This window comes from Neolamprologus multifasciatus, chromosome 18, assembly GCF_963576455.1.
Source record: "Neolamprologus multifasciatus chromosome 18, fNeoMul1.2, whole genome shotgun sequence".
Lineage (NCBI taxonomy): Eukaryota > Metazoa > Chordata > Actinopteri > Cichliformes > Cichlidae > Neolamprologus > Neolamprologus multifasciatus.
This window is the reverse complement of record NC_140456.1, coordinates 18,032,104-18,058,861: the sequence shown is the minus strand read 5'-3', so window position 1 is coordinate 18,058,861 and position 26,758 is coordinate 18,032,104. Positions and strand designations below refer to the sequence as shown.

General features: G+C 39.6%; 1 protein-coding gene across 1 annotated transcript in view; it reads right to left on the bottom strand.

Moving 5' to 3' along the window:
- The window catches only part of LOC146497713 (solute carrier family 22 member 23-like), a 35,519-nt gene extending 12,676 nt beyond the window's left edge, over window positions 1-22,843 (bottom strand). Inside the window, exons 1-3 of the mRNA XM_085141840.1 lie at window positions 21,678-22,843; window positions 13,796-13,899; window positions 13,541-13,695 (exon numbers count right to left, since the gene is read on the bottom strand). Of these exons, the coding sequence (XP_084997966.1) occupies window positions 13,541-13,695; window positions 13,796-13,899; window positions 21,678-22,112 (694 nt within the window). The 5' untranslated portion in view covers window positions 22,113-22,843. The remainder of the gene's footprint in view (window positions 1-13,540; window positions 13,696-13,795; window positions 13,900-21,677) is intronic.
- Between the last annotated feature and the right edge of the window lie 3,915 nt (window positions 22,844-26,758).

Genomic DNA, 26,758 nt, shown 5'->3' with positions numbered 1-26,758 from the left:
GGAAAAAAAAACAGAGCAACAACTCTGACTAGGCGAGGCAGGCAGGTCAGAACAGGAATCCTGGCACTGTCATCAGCAAATGAGGTTTGTTGTTTCAATGCAACACATCCTAAAATCCAGAAATTACTGCTGTTGCGGCATGGCTTTTTACACAGAGTAAAACTAAGTTGACACCAAAAACACTCACACAGCAGAGAAAATTGTTATCTTTTTAATAAGTCTGGAATATTCCTAGTTTCTCACAACAGGAGGATGGAAGCTACGCTATTGTGCTAATCGTAGTTTTTGAGATTTAATTAACAAAACGCTTAAGTCATCAGTCAGAAAATTATATGACTCCAGTACTTACTGTGTACAGTTTTTTTTTATTCTGACACAGTACAGAGATGAAGACAGTAGGCTGCTGAACAAACTAGAAAGGGGTTCCTTGTGCTCCTTTCCCCTCGATCAGAATGGCACTGATTCATTCACTCGGTCATTAGCATGCACACCCCACTGTCAGCCAGCAACCACAGACAGTTCAGCCCTTTAGTTACTGCAGTACAGAGGAGAAGTTCACACCACACCATAGAAAGCCAATGCTGCTGTAATGCCGCTGCTCTTATACAACCAGAATCTTTTGTCTTGCTTCATTGGTCCCTTTTGTTATACATCACTTTTCTTCTACCCGGGAATTTTAACCGTCTCCAGTGGGCCTTTCAAGGTGACAGGCCCAGCATAATACAGTGGATGTCGGCTGCTTCACTTCATTCCAGTGGAAAAGACTGGAATTTCAATTAGGATGTGCCCCCCTCTGAGGACATGAATAATGCTCTCTGTTCACAGACACTATCGCAGCTGGTATGACAAAGCCAATGAGTGGAGAGCAGGGCGATGGGTGCAAGACCTGCTGAGTTTGAACCAACTAACCTCAAGACTCCTTCGCTGTGTGCCTGTGGGAGAATAGCACCAGCTCACTGGTTAAGGACCGCATGGGATTTGAATTCTTTGGTTTTGTATTTATGTACGCAAGGCATCATGTGCACTGAGACTCATGCACTCTGACCAGAAAAGTACATCCCGTGGTGAGGTGTGGAAAAGCGTTAGGCAGAGCGGCACAAACTTCATTAAGATATCAATTATGACAATAAGGATATTTAATTAAACTAAATGCAGAATAAGAAGCAGAAGCTGTGGAAAAGAGCCCTGAGCTTCTTACTCATGTTGACCCTAATCCTCCACAACCTGCTAGATCAGCATTCCCATAATGCTCTGCGGCAGAGTCTGTCCTACTGACATAAATCTACCAATTACAAATCTAATGTTACATATAAGAAATTGACTAAACTTGGAAACCAAAGGCCTCCCGAGGGTGGCGGAAAAGTGACACAAAAGATAATAGGAAAAAAAAAAACATTTAAATGTATTTGTACCACTCCCATTAGTAAAAATAGAAATTACATCATCAATGATTAGGCTAAAAATCCAATTAATGACAATGATAATCCCCAAAGAAGATTTAGCTGGTTTGCTGACTTTGGCAATGTGAGAATGTGAATCACACTCAAGCACAAAGTGCAGCAGCTCACCAGTAGCTCATGAGTCCCTCTTTGTAACAGGGATTTAAATGCGTCTTCTGAGATCTGGTCACAACTCAGACTGCAGAATGAGCGAGAATGCAACCAAGATACATTGAGGATACATTAAGATGTGACCACTCAGAACACCTCAGAGTGGTCCAGGCCACGTGTGCATGTTTCCTGTGCCACATTACAGTACAATACTACACTGATATGTGTGTGTGTGCCACTGCTGAAAAACAATAGAATTGGCAGTCTTGCACCACGTCGAATACCCTCAGCTGTTATTTCACAACTGCCTTGCATAAAGCTGCTAGCTAATTGCATAAATAAAAGTAAAACCCTTTAAGACGATTGACTGTGTAGCCTATGTGTTTAATCATCAGCTCATTGAAGTTATTAATGGGGTGAAGCAGATCCAGCATTTGTCTTTTAGCCCTCTTGCAGGCATCACAAGGCACAAGGCTGCCGTTGATCAATTACGCCCTTCTTCTCATCACGTTTCCCACACTTTGCACTGAATACCTACGCTTCAGCATCAATATATTTTGATTTTGAATCACCAAGGAGTTCTCGGATTCACTCAGCAATTAAAACACATCTCGCGTCTGCTCATTAAATATGATTTCCCCCGCCCCGACTGAAGAAACAATGAATCAATTACAGCGCTCCTGGTGGGTTAAAAAGGGAAGAAAAAAAACGTCATATTCTTGTAAAGCAAGCTATAGTCACATCCAGCAGTGAAAGAAAATAATCACAGTGAAATCAGGAATGGGATCAACACAGCTGTACATCTGTCACACAGCTGAAATCTGCATATTTCTTTGCTAATTGTTTTAAAAGAAGGCACCAAAAAAAGTTGTCGTCACAGCTTCCGCATCAAGTGAAAAGGAAATAGGCAGGGTGTGCATATCCCTTTGCTACTAATTCCTTACTAAACACAAATAACATCCCACACAGAAATGAGTTAAAATGAACAGGCTGTGTCAGTGCCTCCAGCAGTTCCAATCAATCCTGGACCGTAACGTTTGTAGCTTGCAGATTCTAACCAATATCCTGAAGAATCTCTTAACATTTTAGTTAAACAGTATTTCCAAATGGAATTCCTTCAGTGTGTGTTGTGATAATGGTTGGAGCACACTCTCTGGAGATTGTGGTATGCTTAAAGTGGTTTACAGAGTGCATTGTCCGATTACATTGTAAGGCAAAAAAAGGTTACAGATAGTCTGAGTGACCACATTAAAAAGTAAGGTAAGAAGCCTACAATAAACATTTGATACTTTGCCTTTGACAGCATTTATGGTGCTGCCAAAGTTTAAAAAAAAAAAAAATTAAAAAGCACAGCATGGTTAGGCCTGGTATGCACTCAGATGTGAGAACAACTGGAGATACCAGGTGCTGTATTTAGGGCCGACTGTGGCTCAGGCGGCCGACTGGATTGTCGACCTATCAAAAGGTCGGGGTGGCCAGATTCCCTGGCTACAACATTCCACGCAAGCATGTGATTCACATTATTTTACATTTTTAAGAAATTCAGATGTATCAAGTCAGCCCCACCTGGGGCTGATATATATATCAGCCTTACTGGGCAGCTTTGCCCAAACCTTACTGGGCAGCTTTGCCATTCACTGCATGATCAATACACCATTAATGTTCAAAGGATGGACGGTCACAGATGGAAATGCCTAGTGAGGCTAAACTCAAATCAGGCATGTTTAAAGTTTCTGATGAACGTCTGAAGCATTTCTTCTGAGTGGCAGACCAGTGAAGCATTGTCAGCAAACAGCATTTCCCTGATTAGGGTGAACTTTGGTCCTTGGCTGGCATTACTATAGATCAAATAAGGTGTTTTTCCCCCAATAGGGGTAAACTCTATCCTTTGTGGAGGACATCTAGAAGAAATAAAATATTACTGGCATAGATGTACAAGCTGTTTGCCGTGCAGTTAGCCATGAAAGTCTGTGAGAAAAAAGGAACGTCGCTCTTAAGATATCCTTCATATTTTAGTACAACATAATCACCTAAGAAGACATGGCAGAAAGCCAGTTCTCTAACAGAGCATGAAAACATTTATCCTGACAAGGTTAAAGGCCTCAGGTCAATTAAAGGGCAAAGTAAAACTATCTTCTCTCTCTCTCTCTTCTGTGGCCTTTCTTTAGAATTAGTGCAGTTAGACAATTGTACTAATTGTACTACCGTAATTCGGGGTATAAATGAACAAGAGCAAACTGATAAGTCATTCTGGTAAATAACCTTGATACTTTATTTTTTCTGCCCGCTGTGTATTTTTATACACACAAAAATGTTGATGTCTCCTCTCTCCCTTTTTTTCAAGCTCCAAATAGGGGCTATTGACTAAGAATAAGGTCATACTTATTGATTAGTCTCAGGAGCCGAGCAGAATGTCAAACAATTCCAGCTATCCACATGCCCTTTGCTTTGATTTATGTGCTTAAATTCTCAGTAATCAGGACAGTAAATCCCCACCTGGAGAGTATATTAGTGTGTTAGTGTGCTGTGTTGGCACACAGCATATTCCAAAACCACTCCATTAAAGAAAGATCAACACAAAATAACCTACTGGCTGTTCAGAAGACACTGTTTGTGAACTGAGTGACTGAGCTTACATTTGTCACAGTCCTAGATTTGCTTAACTAAACACAAATTCAGCCTAACCAAAGAAGAACTGAAACTGCATTGATTTTTTTTTTTCTTCCACTCATCAAAAGAAAGTGCAAAGGTTGCCAGTAAAGATTTTACCAGTTACTGGACTTCACTCAGGAATTTGTGGTTTGAGATAGTTTGAGGTTAGGTCATGCAACAAAGGTTTAAAATTATTTCCACTCCGGGCCAATTAGAACATGACCCTTAGGTCAGTACTACTGCTTTAAAAATTTAAAATAAATGCAGCCTAACGTTTTAGCAAAGTGCATTTGCTGAGCCACCAAAAATGTAATCTTAGCACAAAAGGGAACTTTAACCCTGCTCAGAGTTTAACCCTCCACTCATTTATCAGGAGACAGCTAAAGTGGATCATGAGGAAGACTGTGGTCAGTGTTTCATCAAGCAACAATTGTTTTTTGTTTGTTTTTTGAGTGAAAGAATTTCCACTCAATACCAGGACTGCCTCTTTAGGGTATTTCACCGTTTAATTCATTCTAAGCATACAGAATGAAAAGACAGTTGAATTAGCATGGTCTGCCGAATGTTGGTAAACTACATTAGCAGTGGTGTGAGGCAGACCTAGCTGTGATTTTAGGGAGACATAGCTACTTGGTGCTTAATGAAAAAATTCTGTTTTTAATAGTCCAGATCTTGCCCACACTGAGCAATAATTACACGAGCAGTAAGAAGAACAAGCAGACCAACAAAGAACACCGTCTGTCAAAGCAGGAATTCGCCCCAGACACAAAGGAAATCACTGAGGATAAATGAATTTGCAGAGATCTGTTTTGTTTTTTTTGTGCCTTGAGTATCTTTATGAGTGAAAGAGAGATAAATGTTTGCTGTAAGTGGAGGGTGCCACTGACAGGAACCACCTTATTGCAGCTAACAGAGGAGAGAGATGAGAAAAAGGTTAGCCTGGCCTGGCTAAACTGACAAAAGGCAGCAGAGCACTGCAGCAGGAAGCGTAAAAGACCGATCATCCAGCCTGACCAGAAGAGCATTGCCACTCTGTAGAAAGAAGGAAAAAAATCCCGGCAGAGAACTAAAGGGACACTGTGCAACATCAAATCTCACAATGGCATGTTGTAAAAATATCAACCTTTTTTTTTTTTGCTCTGGGCATTTAAAAAAAAAAAAATCCTCTGACACCCTATTTCTGAAATTTTTCCACACCGTATGACTTTTACTTCCCCTTTCTGTCCATCTAGATAATTTCCAGTTGCACCTGTGTATTTACCAGCTACACATACAAGCTCAGTGCATATACCAAAGGTGTGACAGTAAAAACAATATCCACACAGCGAGTCTCTCGGCATGTTAGCAGCAATATTTCCACACTGATGCAAATAAAAACAATGCCCCTTATCCCCAAAGTAACCACTGCTGCTGAAATTTATAGCTAAACAAAAGCCAAGTCTTTTTGGGACAACACAATGTGTGCAGTGTGCATTTTATCTAAGAGCAAATATGGAAAACAAAAATACCCTTTCAGTGCAGGACTTAATAATATTTTTTTCTGTCAAAGTCCCACTTTAACATAAGATATACTACGTAACCAAGCAAAGTGTGTGTATTGTTTTTTTTCTTTTTTTGACATAATCTGGTGAGGTTGTAACCAGTAATTTATTTTTTTAAATGGTAGCAACCATTTTCATACACTAGACTTTGGAGGTGCCAGATCCCAGCTGAAGTGAACATGAGTGAACAATGATTTCAGGATTGATGTGTTTGACAGTACTCGCCATCAAAATGAGGGGATATCTTTTTCTGGAGCAATGGTTTTCCACTCTTCTGATAGAGACTCAATGCTGTAATGCATTTGTAGATTTATTCTGGCAGCATATGGCTCAAACCCTTACATACACTTTGTGCTGGTTTTTAGTTTGCAAATCTGTAAATATACAAAAAGGTGGACTAGCAAATTAAGCTAACAAACAATGCGCTAAAAACTAGTTAGCTGCACTAGCTAACAACTGTGAGTTCTCCATTATCCCCCAAACCACACGAGTCATGAATACTATAACATTCAGATGGGCTCTACGTGGAAAACAGATAAACGTCTCATTTTTTTTCTCCATCGCTTCTCATTTCTCTCTCTATTAAGGCATCTAGGCTCTTATACACACACCCATGACATGATTAGGCATGCAAATAATTCAGAAGGTGAGCAAGCATTCTTCTTCTTAAGGTAAGCTTAATGCAAACTAGTCCTTCCTTCATAACAGTAAGATGAAAAACATTGAGCTAGTGTGCACAGTTATACATACAAAAACATTTAATCTGACAGTGTTTTGTAACAGAGAGAAACTACTTTAACTCATAAATGTTTCACACAGTCATAAGGGCTGTGGACTACTGCCCTAGATCAGAATCACTGTGCTCTCAACCTGATCACAAAATTCCTCAGCAGCCTGTGCAGTCTGCTACCATGACTCAGCTAGCTGAAGCCTGTTTGTAAGTGGGGGGTTGGAAACTGCGTGGCAGGGGTAAGGGAGGGGTTTGATGTTTACTGTAAAAATGCATTAGTGCGCAGCTCCACAAAGCTATAAGCACAATGAGGCCTGTGGCGTGATGCTAAAAAGACTAGCTTACACTGATGGAGCAGTGGGGTATAAATAGCAGCGCTGCATCAGATGACTTTCTATAGCCATTGGCCTTTCTTTTGTGCTCGTTATACTTCGAATCAGTGAAGTAGAGAGATGCATCAACTTGGTTGATATATGAAAGAGGCTAATGTTAATATACAAAACACTTCACTTGTGGTGTTGCTGTAATTGCATCACATTAGTCAAGCACTCTTCAGATGTGAAAAATGCTACTCTAGCAGCTGTGCAACTTCCACAAATCTCTCAATCTTCTTGATCGGTTTATTTTATTTTAGCCTAATCAACCTTTCCCACAACCTGTCTTATTCCACACAACCAGAAAATCCTCCTTTTAAATTTATTGTGTCTCTTTTGTAAGAGTCATATAGCTGTCACTCTGCATCTGCTATGTCGGACCATGCAGTGGAACGGAGTTTGACTGGGAACCCTAGCACAACAGATAAGATATGTATCAGTCGCTCCACAGTCTTATAAAAGGCAAAGACTAATGGATTTCCTGAATGATGCCTCAAAGGCACAAGTAAATAATATACACGGGTGGGTGGGAAGGAGCTGTATTCTATTAACTCCATTAGCATATACTAGCTAAATAAAGACGATTAAAACTTTCAGTCAAATTAAACAGGAAGATTGCAATCATCATAAGATTTTCTAGATCAAAATTATTGCACATGATGTTTCCCACTCTCCATGGTGCATATAATGAAACTAGCACATGGATGGATGAGAAATGGGGGATTAGTGTAATGTCTCCAGTGCAAACACAGCTGAACTTGGGATTTGACTCTGGCTTCCTGTTGAAAGCAGGATAAAACAAAGCAAGCCACAAACGAAGGTCATGTGGTTTACAATGCTGCATGTGATATGACTGAGTGTCAAGACTACAATGTTTCCTAAACTTTTAAATATGTGACACACTTTCTTGCGAAGGCAATGCATGTTTTCCACAAAATAAAATGATCCATTCTCTCTAACAACATGTTGCTGCATGACCGTGTTCCTACTCTTCGAGCAGCTGTAGAGCAGTTTTGTCAATACAGAGTGGCTGCAGGGAAAATATCACGTGACAGGGGCCGAACATTATTAGAAATAAGGGCGGCAGTATGGCAACACAAAACCTGCACAAAGATCAAACATACAGCTGTCCAGCTAATCCCTGCTCAACCTGAGTGTATTACATCTTACAGTGCAGCAGGACTACAAAGATCTGTAGTATAAAAGGATAATGATAACGATGTTAGAAAGATACAAATCCTACTGAAACTGATTTGTTGTTTTTTTTTGCTAAGGAATGTTTTTTTAATAAGTATGGAATGAAATGGGAAACCCTGCACCATCATGGAAGGATTATTATATAATACTGTAAGACTGCTGTTTGGGTTTAACTGCCTTATTTTTATATGTAAATGAGGAACTAGTAATCTTTATTCTAATGACAGCCTGAAGCAAGTTAACTGAGAAGATTCTCTGTTTACAGTTAATGCAAATGGATCAACATCAACGATTGGGTTATCCACCTCCAGTCCTGGCCCTGGGGATTTATGATGAACCCAACTACCTCTAGGGTTAGTTTTCTATAAAGCTATAAAGACTCTAAATATAATGTTTGATATATTATTGGCAAACACTAGACCTCCCAGAAAGGAGAAGGAACACATCAAATTACAGCATGTTTATGACAACTTTATTCACTTTACTACCATTTAGATTGCAATAAAGTTAAGCCAAAGTTAAGTTATATTAGATCAAATACGAAAAAATATTGAATGCGAATAAAGTGGAAAACATCTAACAGTAATCTGTGTGCATATTTTATGCTGTAGGTTATTTAGAATGTGCGCTACGTCTTATAGCGCCTCTGCAAAAAACTAAAATTTCCTCTCTCGATCAGAATAGCTACTTCAACGAGGAAGTGTATAACTAATTTTTATGCACTTGTGTGTTCACTGGAACCGGGGGAACAAATGTTATCTTGGTCTCTGACTAGAGATGATTCATTAAAATGGTTCTGGAATGTTGCAATGAAGCTTTTGAGATGATCCCATTTTTATTTACAATTGACTAGCTCAACTATTCAATAATTACTCTTCTTGTTTTGTTTGACTCTCCGTTTTGCAGTCTGTTTAATGATGACAAATATAACAAAAAAAAATGTAAAAAAGAAAAGAGAGAGAGAGGGGAAAAAAATATAAAAAATAAATAAATATGATGACTCCAAAACTCTCTCCCTCTTACCGGGCTCCAACCACTCTGCTGAGGATGATTAAACCACAAACTTGTTGAAAACGATGACTAAATGTCAGGTTAATTTAAATTTGATGGGTTCAAGTCTACCCCTTTGCCTCTTTCCATCTCACCCCCTTGTACTGGGAGCAGACAAAAAACAGTAACACCATTCTGGGTGTGCTGTAAAGCTTTTCAAGGTATGCAGCGTGGATTAAATTAGAATGACAAGGATGCTGAGGGCCCCGTCCTTCATCATCTCGTCCTTGCTCCCTCTCTCTCATTTGTCCTTTTTCCCTTGCCTCTGCACTGGTCAATTACTGCAGCCAAAGAGGCTCTTAAGGATCCATCGCTGAGCCGAGAACGTTCATCAACTGCATCGCCAATTACTAGGATGCAGCACAGCACAAAATATTCACAAACTATTACTTTACCGTTCAGATAGAAGGTCACATTAAGAGAGATGATTCAGCTCAAGAAATATTACAGTGTCTACAGACTCTTCCTGCAGTGATGGGAAAGTGTAGTGAAGACAACCACTTTTGTCCTTATTAGATTATTGATTAGAAGTAACAAAGATTAAAGGAGGAAAAAAATTGTGGTTCACGTAAATGAAAATGAAAGAGTTCAATTTAGAGCTAAGCAGGTTGGTAGTTTGTAAGTAATGAGAATTTACGCCCGTATAGGCATTCAGTTTAATAAATGTTAATAGGTTAGTGCAACATAATTACTCTTCTTTCAGCTGATCACTATCCTCGGCTACAGGCGAGTATTAAAGTGGAATACCTTTAATTCAATTCAATTTTATTTATATAGCGCCAAATCACAACAACAGTTGCCTCAAGGCACTTTATATTGTACAGTAGATCGTACAATAATAGATACAGAGAAAAACCCAACAATCATATGACCCCCTATGGGCAAGCACCTTGGCGACAGTGGGAAGGAAAAACTTCCTTTTAACAGGAAGAAACCACCGGCAAATCTGCTGCGACTGGCTGGGATGAGAGAAGGAAAACAGGAGAAAGACATAATGTGGAAGAGAGAAAGAGATTTATAACAGATATGATTCAATGCAGAGAGGTTTATTAACATATAGTGAGTGAGAAAGGTGACTAGAAAGGAAAAACTCAATGCATCATGGGAATCCCCCGGCAGCCTACATCTATTGCAGCATAACTAAGGGAGATTCAGGGTCACCTGGTCCAGCCCTAACTATGTGCTTTAGCAAAAAGGAAAGTTTGAAGCCTAATCTTAAAACTAGAGATAGTGTTTGTCTCCTGAATCCAAACTGGAAGCTGGTTCCACAGAAGAGGGGCCTGAAAACTGAAGGCTCTGCCTCCCATTCTACTTTTAAATACTCTAGGAACAACAAGTAAGCCTGCAGTGCGAGAGCGAAGTGCTCTAATAGGGTGGTATGGTACTATAAGGTCATTAAGATAAGATGGGGCCTGATTATTTAAGACCTTGTATGTGAGGAGCAGGATTTTGAATTCAATTCTGGATTTAACAGGAAGCCAATGAAGGGAAGCCAATACAGGAGAAATATGCTCCTGATACACCTGATTCGCACAGTATCAACAAGGAACTCTGATCGTGATGTGTAAACAAACTGGCTCTTACTTCCTCTGCACGCAGCCAAACCGAAAACAAACCAGTTTAACTAAACCACCAAGACCAACAAGTAAAAATATGTTATTTAGGAATGAACAGAGGAACGAAAGGGAAGATTTTGATTTGTTAACGAGCAGTTTTTGCATTGGACTGTTGAGTGGTCTACTGCTTTTTTACATGAATGTTTTTAGTTTATCATTATTAAAAGACAAAAACAAAAACAAGTACTATGAATACACTGGTTTTCATATGCAGTAAGTTTAATTCCAGTCCAGCCAAAAAGCGCTTTTAATCAGCAGACTCTTTTCAAGGCAACATTCTTATAAAATTATGAGCTCTTTCAGAAAGCTGTTAGCTTAAACCTATTTCCATTAACATTACTTAGCTACAGTCACATGAAAAAGAAAGTACTCCAGAAAGGACTATACAGTCATGTGAAAAATCAAGTACACCTTTTCTGCTTCCATAGGAATTAAGAGGGTATGCAGCAAGCAGCCAGATGCTGCTAATCAAGCCCACTTGATTAACTCATCATTAATAAGTGTGACCACTTCAATGAAAGCAGAGGTTTGGGCAGTTTGCTGGTATCGGGTATTCAGATAAGTGTTAACACAATGCCACAGTCTTCCCTGGAAAAGTACCCGAAGACTGTGCACTGCTCAGAAACCTGCAAAAGGTCTGTGGAACCTGAGCTATATACCAGATTATACAGACTTAGAATCTGTAGAACATTGAGAAAAAGAGTGAATCAGTATAGGTTAGGCTCAGCCTAGTTTTTAAAGTTGCATCTGAACAAACCATAAAATGTCTGGAATAATGTCCTTTGGACAGATAGACTAAAGACGCCAGTGTTTGGCCATGACGCACAGCGCCATGTTTGGTGAAAAGCAAACAAAAGATATCAGACCTCAAGACCTCATACTGACTGTCAAGCACGGAGGTGGAGGGGTGATGAATTGGCATTTTTTTTGCAGCCACAGGACCTGTGCACCCTGCAGTCATTAGGCTTACCATGAACTCTTCTGTTTACCAAAGTAATCTAGAGTCAAATGCCCAACATCTAAACCTTGACCAAAAGTGAGTAACGCAACAGGACAACGCTCCTCATTTACTAATATGTGTGTGGCAACATTCTTACCCTTAGCCAAAAATACGTGCGTACAAAATAAATTACTGTCAGATTTATGAAGCATGCGCACCAACCTATTTTCTTTCTTATGTGTATGTTAGTAAATCAGAATCATTCCAGACCAACAGCCTGGTGCAATCTGCATACCAACTGCCACACTCAAATTTCTCTATAAGGAAGGTGTTTAGGAAGGCAGAAAAGGCACAGCGTTCCAGAGAGTCATCACTCCCATGGAAAACAAAGTGAGCCTCAGGCTTAAATAACGGTCTTTGAAATGACTTTTAGCCTAAGACATTCAATGTAGCCTAAGTGCGGGCATCAAATAAGAAAACAAATAAATCAGCAGTCACTTAGTCAAAAAATTAGACTAACTGATGACATCCAACAATGGTAGAAGTCACTGTTGATAAGATGATATGGGAGAATAATGTAATATATTTAAATCAAAGGGTTAAAGCCTGTTTTTCTAAATGGTGGATTCCAAGTATTTTGTGGCTTATGGTGTTTGTGAAAATTATAAATAATGACCAAAAGGTAGCAATCATATTATTATTAGTAGCATTAATATAGGTAACAATAGCAGCAGTAGTAGTAATAGTATGCAACCTGAATTTATTCTAATTTACCTACTACTAGTACTAACAAATAAACTCGGGTAAGAACATTTTGGTAAATCACAGATTTTTGTGTGACACTTTTGTACGTTCAAATTATGCACAGATTTTTGTGTAAGTACTTTTAGTAAATGAGGGCCTAAGGTCCCAAGCACGGCCTAAAATCTGCAGATTTTCTACAAAAAAAAAAAAAAAAAAAAAAGAATTAAGGTGTTGCAATCAATGGCCCACTCAAGTCCAGGCCTCATCCTGCAAGAAATGTTGTGGCAGAACATCAGGAGAGCTGTGCATAATTGAATACCTACAAACCTCAAAGAAATGAAGCAATACAGTGAGCCAAAATTCCTCCACAAGCAAGTGAGAGACTGATTAAGTCATGCAGAAATCCATTACTTCAAGTTATTGCTCCTAAAGGTGGCCGTACAAGATACTGATTCATGACGTGTACTTAGTTCTTTATGACTGTGTATAACCATCATATGAATATTTAAACAGCTGTATGAAGTTGAACTTGTGAAAAAGAGCAACTTGGAGGTTGAAATCTTCAAATAACACAACAGAGTGTAAGTTAGCCAACTAACAAGCTACCTACAGGTAAGATTTTCTAACAATGTGTTTATATATCAGTCTACATTTAATCATAGATTATTATTAATGTCTGGCTCTCTTTCACAGCGTGCCTTTTGTCCTGTCTTTGTTCCTTCAACTCCAACTGGCAGGCAGCTGAGTGCATCTCCCTAACCCCGTTTCTGCAGGGAGAGATTTCTCTCCTAAGATTTCTTTCCACTAAAAGAGTTTCTCCTTCCCACTGTCGCCAAAGCGCTTGCTGATAGGGGGTCATCTGATTGTTGGGGTTTCTCTGCTCTCTCTGTATCATTGTAGGGTCTTTACTTGACACTGTAAAGCTTGGGGTGACTTTTGTGGTGATTTTGTGCTATATAAATAAAACCGAATTGAATTGAAAAGCTGCCGTTTCATGTAACAAAACTGTTATTGTGTTTTTCTAGGAAACCTTCCATTGTTTTCTTTCATGTAATGAACAAACAACCTTAGCAACTACCTGAGGATATAAGGTGTTTGACAAAGGAGCCCTTGGGACTTTTAGTAGGGAGTAACTGAATTACTTACTAAGGACGTAGAGAGAAAGGGTGATTCCTGCCAGGCAGAAGCCCTCAAAGAAACGCAATGTGCTGAACATGGGGACGTTCCTAGAAAAGGCCACAGTAAAACCAAACACCAACATGAACAGTACTGATATGATCAGCACTGGGTGGCGGCCAAACCTACAGAATAAGGTAAGAGCAAAAATGACACTTGTAATAAGCATAAAACACCTTTAAGCTTTGCATGATCTTTCAATTAAGGATGGTGCGAAAGTCTTACCAGTCAGCTAATATTCCAAACACCAGATATCCAAAGATGGATCCAACCAACAGAGAAAACTTTGCAATATGGACTTTCCATGCTGACTCACCCATCAGACTCCACTGTAGAGAAAAATAAACAGGTATTAGTTTCAAGAAAATGATGCTGTGTAGATAATGTGGAGGACAAAGATCAATATTATCTTTTGAGTATGCTGCATTTTTATCTCTTGATTAACATTCACCTCTAAGTTTGTCTAATTCATTGACAAATATCATCACTCATAACGCTTTGATATGTAAGAAGGATATACCCTGCAACAGAAGAGCTTCTTGGTATTTAGTCTATAGCAACACTGACACAACATCAATATCTTTTTTCTGTTATTTAATCCCGACAAGACACCAATGCTCCAAAACAGAGCATCTTGCCAAACGTGATATTTCGCTATAGTTCACTTATGATTACTTATTTAAGCACAAATTCTTCAATTACATTCTGCCTGGTTCAAAAGCAGTGCAATATATATATGATGAATTACACATTAGGCGTTTTCCTTCATTATTTGGAGAACTTTACTTAAGTCGATAATCAAGGTTAACTCCACATAAGCAAACACTTTCTTATTACATCATTTATTTTTGTTTCTATGTAGGCTGTCAAGAGGGTGACCTATAATACAGTAACTCTACTTTTACTTTGTGACTGAATCCCTGCTAAAAAAAAAAAAGAAAAAAAAGTGACTCCTAGAATACGACAACGATGTGGTGTAGACTTGTCTCTGCATGTAGGTACACCCTGTTTTTTTCTCTCCAGCAAGAGTGCTAGGTTGTGACAAGCAGACTCAACATGCGCGTCTTAGATTTGAACTTACAGCTTTGACTACCACAGGCATTGTAATGATTATGCATCTGAGGAAGGGGTAAAAGTTGGCACTTTTACAAAAAATGTACTAATGTGTGTGTAAACATATGTGGAAATGCAGTATATAAAGGCAAAAACTGAATTTGTATAATCTATGAAAAGTTATTATTTAGTCTGCCCATCTTTATTCTTTAACAGCCTTCAAAAGCCTGAACTCTCTTAAGTGTGATTTAGAGATACACACACACACACAAAAAAAATCTACATTGTAACTTGTGTTGTAACCAGAAACCCCTTTTAACCCTTCACCTTAACCTTCCGAGCCATACAGTCATTGTGGGCTGTGTCATCCCGACGTGTAGTTATACTTTTCAGGAGCTGCATGTCAGGTCACATGGAAGGTTAGGTTGTAGGGTTAAAAGGAGTTTCCAGTTACCTTATAAGTTATGATGTAGCTTTCCCACTGAAGTCTAAATCATGTCTTAGGCATGCTTTCTTGTAAATTCTTTTAAGCAGTCTTCAGGATTCCCCAGGCTGCTTGAAGTACATTCAAATGGACGTGGGCTGCCTTTTGTTTCCTTTTCTGTGATGATAATTTGCAACCGCTTCAATAATGTTGAGGTTCTGGGGAGGTCAAATCCATGAGTGGAAGTGTTACATTGTATGTTTTTCTGTACAAGTTTTGACAAGATCCCCAACACCACTGGCTGAAATACAGCCCCACTTCTTGTGTAATTTGGCATATCACAGCCTTTTTCCCCAGTTTCGCTTCTTTAAGAATGGCTTCTTGATAGCCACTGAGACCATTTATAATAAAGCATTAGTGAAGAGTATATGGCCCAGTTGAAGGATTAGATCCATCTCCCAGGTCCTGACTCAGGTCTTAGCAGTTTTTTTATTTTTTAGATCTCTGAAGGACATTACTTTCAGATCATCTGCTGTAGCAGTAGTAGTTTGGATGGGGGAGAGGGGCTTTTTTCAAATTTACATAAAGGTTGGCTCAAGCAAGTCTATGTATGTAGTAAGTCTACGGTACGCTCAAGTACAAAGTGAAATTAGCAAAAGGCTTTTTGTTTCTTTTACTTTTGTATTTGAGTTGTTTCTGAAGGGTCATAACCTATCGTAAACTCTACCATAGTGACGTGCTCAAAATGGAATGCCCCAGGAATTACACAGAGCCACCAAGCAGTCACATGACTCACACATGACACTCGTGCATGGTTTCAGTATCGATGTCAGACACAGAAAAACGCAGAGGAGAAAACAAGTTTCTTTTGCGCAACCACAAGACAGCAAAGACTATAAAGAACAGAAACTGGAAGCTGGAGAGACTACCAAAATAAAACTCGCATTTCAATCTACAGTAAAACACACTATGACGACATGTATCAGCAGAGCTGGAAGACTGGTGACTGAGCAGAACTGAGATATGTAGGCGACCACAGACAGATGACCAGTGTTATAAAACACGAACATCAGCATTCCCCATGTAACACGTTACAGACAAAGCACCAATGTCTTACGAGTGTTAAAGGCAGTTAAACTGTCTGTGGCTTCATTTAGATTGCTTGGCATCATTAATGTGCTATATTTCAAAGCCTTCATTAACTTTAACGGTAATTAAAAGTTTTGGAAAAGAGAATCCTACAAACTACAAAAAGCGGGGTTACATACTTTGCTCAATGCTTTTAATATACCAGGCTGTTTTATGCAACCTGTCTAGAATATGAATGTTAGTTAAAAAATAAAAAAATAAAAATAAAAAATGGAATTTACAAAAAGAATATAACTTTCTAGTCAGGAAATGGACTGACTAATAAATAAGCTCACCCTGCTGTCTGCTCATATTTTTACTTTAACCATTGCCTTTATTTGGACAAAGTCAGCCTAAAAATGAATCAGGGGTCATTTTAAAGGCTGGTAATAGAGAAGCACTCAACATGAGGAAGTAACCACTGCAGACAGAGTTACACAACAACCACTTGGATCATTTCAATATAACAAATTATCTTTATTTATAGAGCATTTTTCTAAAGACTCAGTGCAAGTACTTCACACAAGGCAACGCATTTATAGGAGCATATAAAAACATTCATAATGTATCTGTAGATTTAATGTAAAGAAAAAAATTTCAACAGCTCACACACTGTGGAGTTCCTATTTTGCCCATTTATTTTGCACATGATTTTAAAAAAAAACTGCTGAATGTCAAAAATATCTGCATTTTAACACACTTTAACAGAAGCAGGAAAACACGGGTGTAATTTGCATGATAGCTTCTGTCACTTATCAGTTGTATTACATGCTTGTTCCCGGGGAGAGTCAGCTAACACGTCTCTTTGAATTGTTGGACCGTATTATCGGCCTTCCTTTCATAAAGTATGTGTCACTGTATCCTGTGTTCATAAAGGACCTTTCTACAGTAGAAGGCTTGACCAGCTGTTATTAAGGTTACTTCTAGATCATTTAACTCTGTTTCAAACTTTGACTAAAACCTGGTCCTTTATCTGTGCAACAGCCATTACTGGGCATACGGTTTTTGGAAAAGCCAGGGAGACATGGGATGACAAATATTTAAGCCATAACATAAAAATAGCATCTTTAAAATTTAGATTCATCATCACCTTGAGTCAGATCTATGCTTTTTGTCAGGTTTGATTTGTCACTTGTTTCCTTGCTATTGTCTTGCTCATTTTGTGAGTAATGAATGGAAGTCAGTGACAGAAACTGCTTCTGTACACATGAATCACTTAGCTGAGATAAGATGCAAACCATGAAAGGGCTAAGATCAAATCAGTCAAAATCTCAAGGAAATCTGTTGATCTCTTTCAAAAGAACGGCCACCAGTGATCAGTCTAGACCATCGAGTCCACTGAGATGAAGATGCTCAACCACAGCTGCACATTTTTGCACTCACTGAACTACACAGTGGTGGGTGGGGGTTTCAAAGGAGAGGGAACAGGCCACAGGGGAGGGAGGGGGGGAGAGAGATGAAGGCAAGCACAGGGGGAAGGAGGCATAATTGTACAATGTAACCACAGAACATACAAAGATATGGAGGGAGAAGCAAAAAAATAAAGCAGGAAACACATTTATGCAAAAGATAACTGGATAGAAAGAGAGCGAGAGAGAGAGAGAGAGGGAAAGAAATGCTCAAAAGCAGTTGTGAGGAGCCAGCAGAAAACACAGGGAGAGACTGCTGCATAGTTACTGCCTAGCAACAGACCATCACTGAGGTTATCTGACTCTGTCTGCTTCCAAGTGCAAGTTTTACCACCGCTGGAAGGGTGAAACCCTATATTGTGGTGGTAGCTGGGTGAGGATATAACAAACTATTGTATAAGGAGGGTGAGTTCTTGGAAAAACATAGACCTATAGCATGCGTCCCATAACACACTGAAAATATGGAGTAAAAGAAGTCAAAAAAGGGAACATTACACATGTGATGCTGGACCTGCAGCCTTAGGGACTGAACCTGATGTCACATTATCAGTGTGACCATGTTTCAGATGCAGGCTATGCTAAACATTACATAAGATACCATACCATGTTTGACAAGTTGGCTGATGGCAGTGTTATTTTACTGTGATCAACAGTGACAGCTTGTGAAACAACAAACCTTTGCCTGTCCATGTATTATTCATGCCCTCCTGTTGTTGATAGTTAGCACAACTACATATATCTGTCAACAGTCAGGCTTCATATGTATTGAAAAGCCATTACTCCTATTACCCAAATTCCATCACACCATCCATAGAAAACACAAACTTAAACCATAGCAAAGGGTCACAGCTTTCACCCCTCCCTGTTCCAAAACAGCACTTATCAGAAAAGAGCAGCACAGCACACATTCTTGTCACACACACAGCGCCTCAGCAGAGTTTTATCATCTGGTCACACAAGCATCTTTCCTCCCAGCTGACACTGTGAGAGGCTGTCATTGTGTGCTGACTGGGTATCTGCAGTGGGGTCGTCGCCTTTCGACAGCTGAGGCTATTTCAAAGTGTCCCGCACTGATCCAGAGTCTGTGGAAGGAGCCAACCAGCTGGGTAAACAGCATGAAGGGACACAGAGCAGAGGGGCCTGCATGGGTGTTCAGCTACAGTATCATCTTTCAGATCTATGGGTGTGCAGCCTCGAGTTAGAGATACCGTGTCTGGGTGTACCCACCAAGGCTTTTAAAACATATCGTCCTTATCACATTCATAAGAACCTAACCTACACTACGAGGAGAACAACATGAAGATGGCACAGTTGTATGAGTGCAGTACGGGCACAGCTAAACAGTTGTTAATCAATCCGTCTGCTCCTAACAGTTATTCTAATGTTCTCAATTATATTTCTCAATTATTAAATAAAGCGCGGGGCTCCAATTAACTAACTGATTAACTGGCTAACCATTTCAGCTCAGCAATTAGCAGTTCTTTATTTAATCATTTAGGTCATTTATTATTTAAAGATGCCATTTCTTGTTGATTTCAGTGCGAGGAATACACAACTGGTTTACAATGCAATGCAGAGCAGAATTAGAGACACATCAGGAGATACTTCATCTTTTTTTGTTTTGTTTTATTTTTTCGACAACGAAAAGGTAATTCTTTTTTAAAGGGTCATGATAATCCAATTTCCAAGAGGAGAATCCATCATGTAAATATTACATCATCATCAGTCCTTTACTGCCCGGTGCATCCGATTATCATACAACAACCAAATTGATAAAGCATGAGTTAGAGAGGTTAATCTGTCATTTGAAGAGGTTCTCAGGCCACTATTTCAGGCAGTATGTGCAGCTGCTGCCCATCCCAAAGCAAGATGAGTAGGGTAGGTTGCACAGAGACTGTGTCTGAGTAATGGTATATTCTGATTTCAAAGGCTCGGTTCAATTAAGAAGGACCCTGAGGAGAGCTTTGACTCAATTAGGATGGGTCTCCACATTAACCACTTTGGATCTTTCAACGCTGCCTTCTTTCTGTGTCACCCTGAGAAAGCACTGTGTGAGCAGTGGCACCTCATCACGTGTCAAGTTCGGAAAAATGGCACAGAGTTTGAATATCTACAAGTATTTAAGTGCCGACCTCGTGCAGAGCAGTGTGGGGTTAGATTGTCTTCAGACAGTGTGTAAGAGACACTAAGGCGTTTCGTCAGAATCGGCACTCTGTTCTGCTTTTTAGGGATAGTGTGTCATGGATAGCTGAGACCCAGGCGTGTGCAGTTTTTCTGTGGCAATCCAAACACAGGGATAAAAGCCAAGTCATCACTTCCTATTCGAGTGCCACATTCTATAGTTTGTGTTCTATGGTGGGGGAGCAAAAAGGCCTGGAAGACTGAGGGCCAGTGTCAAAATAGAAAAAGAAAATGACAAGTACAAGCACAAGAGATATTTTTGCTTCAATTTCGGATTTTGACAGCGTGCCATTCGATTCAGCTTCTCCTCACCGTGACCTTGTCTGAATGTGGACAGCCAGGAGTTAGAGAAGACGAGCATTGCCAGACACTTTTAGCAACTGTCCAGGCCCGTTACTGATCTGCAGAGGTGGTAGTGTCAACATGACATTCTCAGTATGTGTTCAAAGGCAACACAAATCTTAGCATGTACAAAGTTACAACGGCAGCGTGAGCAGAGAGCAATGACTGTTTTCAAATCATCAGCCTTCATATGGGAAACCTGTTTTCAGCTTTAGCCACAGGGAAACTTAAATGTTCTGATTATTAGTAATTTGCATCCACCCAGTCAAATTCTTTCACGTATGACTTTATATTCAGCTGCACTTGTGAGAATCCCCTAGTGCGTGAGAACAGTTTATTACGTTGGCCTTTTATGCAGCCCCGGCCCTCAAATTACCCTGTGGACAGCAAATGAAATCAAGATTTCAACTGCCCCAGCTCCCACAGCTAAATTAAAATGCCACAGCTGCATTTTATTTCCTTTATTGTAATAAGGGACATTATCAATGATAAGCAGACACCACAATGGAGGCGAGCAGTGTGCAATACAGTGAAGCTTCCAAGCTCATCCTTTTTTAAAAACCCTTGAAAAGGTACAGCTGCTGCCAGCTAGAATGTGACTTGCTGTTGCTCTTCAACTGAGTGTGTGTGTGACAGCAAGAGTGGACATTAAAGGTTTTAAACAAACTGATTATACAACATTTAGATTATTTCTAAGATTTAATTGCACCTTGTTCTAAGAATTAATAAGTATTGTTTTTTGCATATTTCCAATAATGAAGAAGATCTGCTCTTCTTTTTTCTTGTACAAAAACAATAATGTTTGTATCCTCATATGCACATGCAGCATCTGCAGCTGGAGACAAGCAGACTGGCAAAAGGAGATATAAAAGTGTTCCTCCTGCAGCTCGCAGTCCAACTACAAAGACTGCAGGCACAGATATTGGAATGCAAAGGCCTCAATCCTGAGTCACAAACAACCTGAAAGTGTCCAATATGAGAGCCATAAGATTATCTTACTGCTGTTTGGTTAGGACAGCAATGGGCCGGGTGATGTTTGATCAGGGATGGGGTTGCATTATTCTAGAGAGTACAGTAATGACCTTTGCTCCAAATCAAATGCTCCCTGTCTATTATATCCATTACGACAACCGACCGGCAAATTCCACTAGCCCTGGCAGTTTGCCCCATGTGCCAATGGTGGCTTGTTTCTGTGACAGGTCACCCATTGTGTCAGATGGTGCGATGACTCACTGTCAGCACCATGCATGCCCTCACCTGAATCCTACTACTTTTAGGTGAGCCAATTCGTGGCTGTGTAAATCCGCACTGGAGATGACGGTGCTAGACGCCCCAAAGTGGAGAGAAGACTGCAACAATGGAGGCATAACCACAACCACTACCGAGGTGCTTTCACAACACAATCAGACAGAATTTTAACGTGGCCGTTTAAGGCTAACTGTTTTGTTTTTTCACTGTAACTGCAGCGTTAATAAGCGCATCTTACTAATGTAATATCGACCCTATTATTAGGATGCATAACAAATTATACAAAGGACCCCCCACCCTATCCTCAAGATGGATAGCTTACCTTAGTAACCACATTTTCCTTAAGTCCTGTGTGCAGCTCGAATGTCCACTCATTGTTGTTACAAGGCATGCTGGTCGTGATTTTGTTTGTGGAACTTCCATTGACATAAATTGGATCCGGTCGCTCACTAATGTTTTTTGGCCTACCTAAATGCGAGGAATGAGCTCTACTATGGTTAGTCAGATTTGCCAAAGGCTGGATACAAGTGCTGTTTGGCTGGGCGAGGAGGAAATTATCAGAGAACTGACTGAATCCAATAAATAACGCCGGAATCCATGTCAGCACAATCAGCTGTTTCTGGTACTTCCCAAATCCACCTAGAAATGGCAGAACAGAGCTGTCGATGCGTGTCAGCAGATCCGGCGACGTGGTTTCGGGTGACACGAAGCCGTTCTCAGGTTGATGGTCCCCCGTTTCGAGCTGCACCACGGCCATCGCGGTTTCCCCTACAGATGCCTCCGTTGTGTAGCGAAGCCGGGGTTGCAGTGCTACCCCCTGTCGACTCCACAATGCGTCAATACCTCCAGTTCCGGCGGTGAAAGCCGTACGCAGTCAATCACTGGAATGGAAATAAGACGCACCTCCTTATTATCAGGAAGCACTTCCCTCCGTCTGACACCAAAACCCGTGCGGGAGTGACTGCAGACACGCGTCCTGAAACAAAAGGCGGATTGCGATGAATTGGGAAACGACGACATATACTATCCCACACTTTTTTCTGTCGGCTGATTCTGTTTGTGTAGGTGAGCTGTAGCACCAGAGCGAAAGAATTGCTTCCTGGGGAAGCCACAGGTAACGCACCTGCCCATGGAGGATGTGGCTAATCACTTTAACCTAACGTGGCCACTTGTGACCAGTGGTAACTACCACTTTGTCTTGCAGTCAGACAATGAACAGTAATGTAATCACATAGGTTAAAATAGGCCCTGCATAAAGAAAAAAAAGGAATTAGTACAAAGTTTGTCTGAGTGATGCTATATATTTTTGATAAATGGTCACATTGCTGTCTCGGTGTTCTTTGTAGCCTATTTATATATTTCTATAATTTAAGGATTGGGTATATTAAAGTAGTCTAAGCGTAAACCATAGATAAAAACCACATATTCTCAGATTTAAAACATCAACAACAGGTAATATTATGTTCTGTAATGGGAAGGGGGAGGGACTGTAGTGTTGTCCCCGCCTATATTTCCAGCAAACAAAACAACTGTGCGTGCCAGCAATTTGAGCAAACAGTATTACGCGCAATAAGAAGTCGTAGTGCTTCAGGTCTACACAAAAATGACCAATCAGTGGGCTGATTTTTAACTGATGACTCGGGGCAATTAAGTGAGTGGGAGCAGGTTTTAATTTGCTTTCAAACTGAAAGTAAACGGAGTTCGTTTTCTCCTAGTTAACTGTAGCCTCCAAGAGAGACGGGGAAATCAATAATTTACCTTGTCTAAGACTGAACTGTAGCACATAATAAAGTTTATTTAGAAGCTTGGGACGATGACCACAAACTGCTGTCTTACTGTAATTAAAAACTCACATAGGTTTTCTTCTAAACACTGGCAGCCCCTGATTCCCGTGTGGTATGTTTATAACTAAGATATAAATTAGTGTGTTCAAGTGTACTTAAACAAATGCTCATATGGTACTGATAAAAGATTTTTATTTTGTTTCTACTTAAAGTAGTGAAAATAGTCATAGATTTTTTTTTCACCACCAGATTTGAGGTTATTAAATTGTATAAATGATTTGGCCACCTCCAGCAGCTCAGGATTGTGTTCCAGATTTTTTTAGCGCCTTATATCAACCTAACATCACCCCAGAACCCCAGATGGATGATTACTTTGCTTTTAAAACGTTTATTCAAAACATGGAGTACAGCTTAGAAACGTTTTTGCAGTAATCACTAGTAAGCATCACCACATTAAATAGCAACCATTTTACTCAGTGACATTTTGAGTAAATCTCTTTTTTTAACCTTGAAGACATGTTTATAACTCACTATGATCATTCTAATCATTAAAGACTACATTTACTTGGTCACTTAGTCCCCCCCCCCCTCCCAAATATACAAATTCAACATCACAGACATGTTGAATAAATAACTTTTTTTTCTCGGTTAATTGTCGGGGAGGTTCGATTCACATCTTCATAACCTATATTTATCTGACCATGTGATGGCAGACTCCTTATCTACACCACATGTGCATTTGGCAATGCCTCACCCTCCTGGCCGTTATGTGCTAGTGCATGTGTATTTTTATTTATTTATTTTTGTCTCTCTTTTTTTTAATCTTTTTTAAAACTTTTTCATAGTATTTTTTCTTCGTTTCTCAAATAATCCATTTATTACTTAGTTAGTTTGTTTTTATTATTATTTCAGGTGTGTACAGTTCCTAACGATTATTAATAAAGCAATTATAATAAATACATTTAGGTAAACCTTGATGTCATGCAAACATCTTTTATATATGACCCATATTGTACGTTATACATTATACCGTGGGTTGGAAGCGTGACCATTTTTTGGAGGACAATGGAAGGACGATTAAGGGTGCAAATGGGCTGCGGTGTCTTGTTGTCTTTTGTTGCACACTGATGTCCCCTGGCGGCAGACTGGAACAACAGCACTGCTGTTTTCTCATTGTAGTGTATGCAGACCATTTTTAAACCAAGCAACATCCAAAGCAAATTTTTATTTTTATTTTTTTTTACAGAAAAGTCAGTGCTGGTGAAATATGAACATGTTCATAATGTTTGTGGTGTCACCTGACTGTTACATACAGATCTAAAATTCTCCCAAAATACAGGAAAACATATTTCTCATGATTAAAGGCCTGTTATTAATTATTATTGTATTGTGCAACATCTAATGAGTGAATTAGAAATCTCCTTTATCTGGACCTTTCCTCTTTTGTCTGTTTATGTACTCTACTATGTCTACCAGGTAACAAAAAAATAAATCATTAATCACAGGGTTTGTTTTCTGTATCCTAATGTTCCATTCACACAATGCTTTTGATTGTAATCCAGCATGCTTGTGAGTCAACAGAAACCAGTCAACCGTTGTACCATCACATCATTGCTGCGGTGCTGTTTGTTATCATTCAAACTTGCTTATTACTCCCTAGCAACTCATACAGGTGTGTCCAGGATCCGCCCCTTATGATGATATGAGTCAGCTCAAGTCTGCGTGTGCGTGTCTGCATGAACAGGTGTGATGCTGTTCTGTCTGTCGGTGTCTGTATCATAAACCAGCTAGTGACACATGAGCTGCAAAACATTATCACTGCAGTTTCACAGCACTCAGTATTCCAGAAGTAATCTCACGTAGGCCACATTTAATGTGCTCAAATACTGCGATCCAATAAGATAGCATGTCCTGATCAAAACCATAGGATAACCTTTCACAGAGACAAAAAGAGCCATCATGATAGTGTTCTAGTGCAGTTTGGGTTCAAAGTCTAACACAGAGTAAATGTTTGATTTATTCTTTAGGAGTCACCGTCAAAGTAAGTAAAGTAATAAAATCATAGACAATGAGAATGATTGTGGACACTATCACTGCAAAATGATAAACACACATCATGACATTAAAGCATCTTGGTTTTAAAATTCTTTCAAATATTACTGAAGAAAAGAGATGACAAAAAAAAGGAAGCGCATTGTGAAATAGCCTATTTTGGGAACTGACAACTGAGGCATGGTCATTATGCTGTTTCTGGCTAAGGTCATGTCCTCTGTTATAGTGTCAGGAATTTGGGGGGGGGGGGGGGGGTAATGACCTGCTAAAGGATTGGCCTTTTCAAGGCTAATTATGTTTATTTTTTTTTTATTCCAAACAAAACCATCAAAAAGTGAGCAGAGTTTCTGTTTTTCTATTGCTGGGTTAACAAGCGTGACAATCCCAGATCCTTGACTCATGCACTACAGCATTTTGTTTTTTGTTTTTCTTGTAAGTTATCTTGAGGAAATGTCTCGTTTACAGTATTGTTCTGCACACTGGAAAGTCTGAAGAACCATCTGTGTGGACAACAGGTTAATGGGTGACACAGTGTCACTTGCCTGCAGTTAAATATACCAGCTGTCAGGGTTCATTTTTCCTGTTTACTCAGTGCATGATGTCAGTATCAGTGTCTGGAAATTATATCAAATGTGTGAGGTTACAGTATTAGCTTGTATCAGGGTAAGTGTGACTAATTAGACATAATGTTGGAACGTATGGATGGTTGAGTGAACTCCTTTAATGCTCGTTTAAAGTGTATATTTTTATTCAGCTTTTGCAGCCTTGCATTTGATTTAGTGACCTTCACGTCTGTGTTCTAGCAAAGCCCATGATGGATTTGAGACCTGGAAACAAACATTAGGTTATATATTTACTATAAGCTGAACTAAAGAGAAAGTCAACAGCCTGCTTACTTTCACCAGCGTCTCTTCCATGTATATCTGAATGACTCATGCAGATGGAAAGAATAAAGGGTGGCTTCTCCACTGCACGATGACAGATGAGTATTACCAAATCTGACTTAATGAACCATGTCTGCAGCAGTTGCAACACCTTGACTTATCTGATGCAACAGAAAGATTCCAGAGGAATTATCCTGCAGTGTAAAATGTCACATTATCTAATGACAGAGTACAGAAAGTCCACCATCCCAGTTTTCACTTTATTGCTTTTAAAACAAAAGCTGTTACTAGACTAGTTTTAGACAAACTCTACAAGTTCAGTCTTGCAGTGTCTTTCGTTTGGGTATCATGTATTACACACACACACACACACACACACACACACACACACACACACACACAATCAACCCACCTGAGCTTTGATATAGGGTGTGTCTTTCCAGAGTGGGACTCTGGACTTTCGAGAAACATTTATTATCACATATTCATTTTGTGTTGCTTTGCGTTTATAAATGAAACCATATCTCGGTGAAACATTTGCACTATTGCTGAAAATATTTTTGCATAGGCAAGCTATGCCAAGTTTGTCAAGCGCAATCAAAACGTTTGACGTGGGAAACTAAGCGACTGAAAATGGCATGAAAATTCCAGTTTAGGGCGTTGGCTCCTTAAAGTCACCGGCT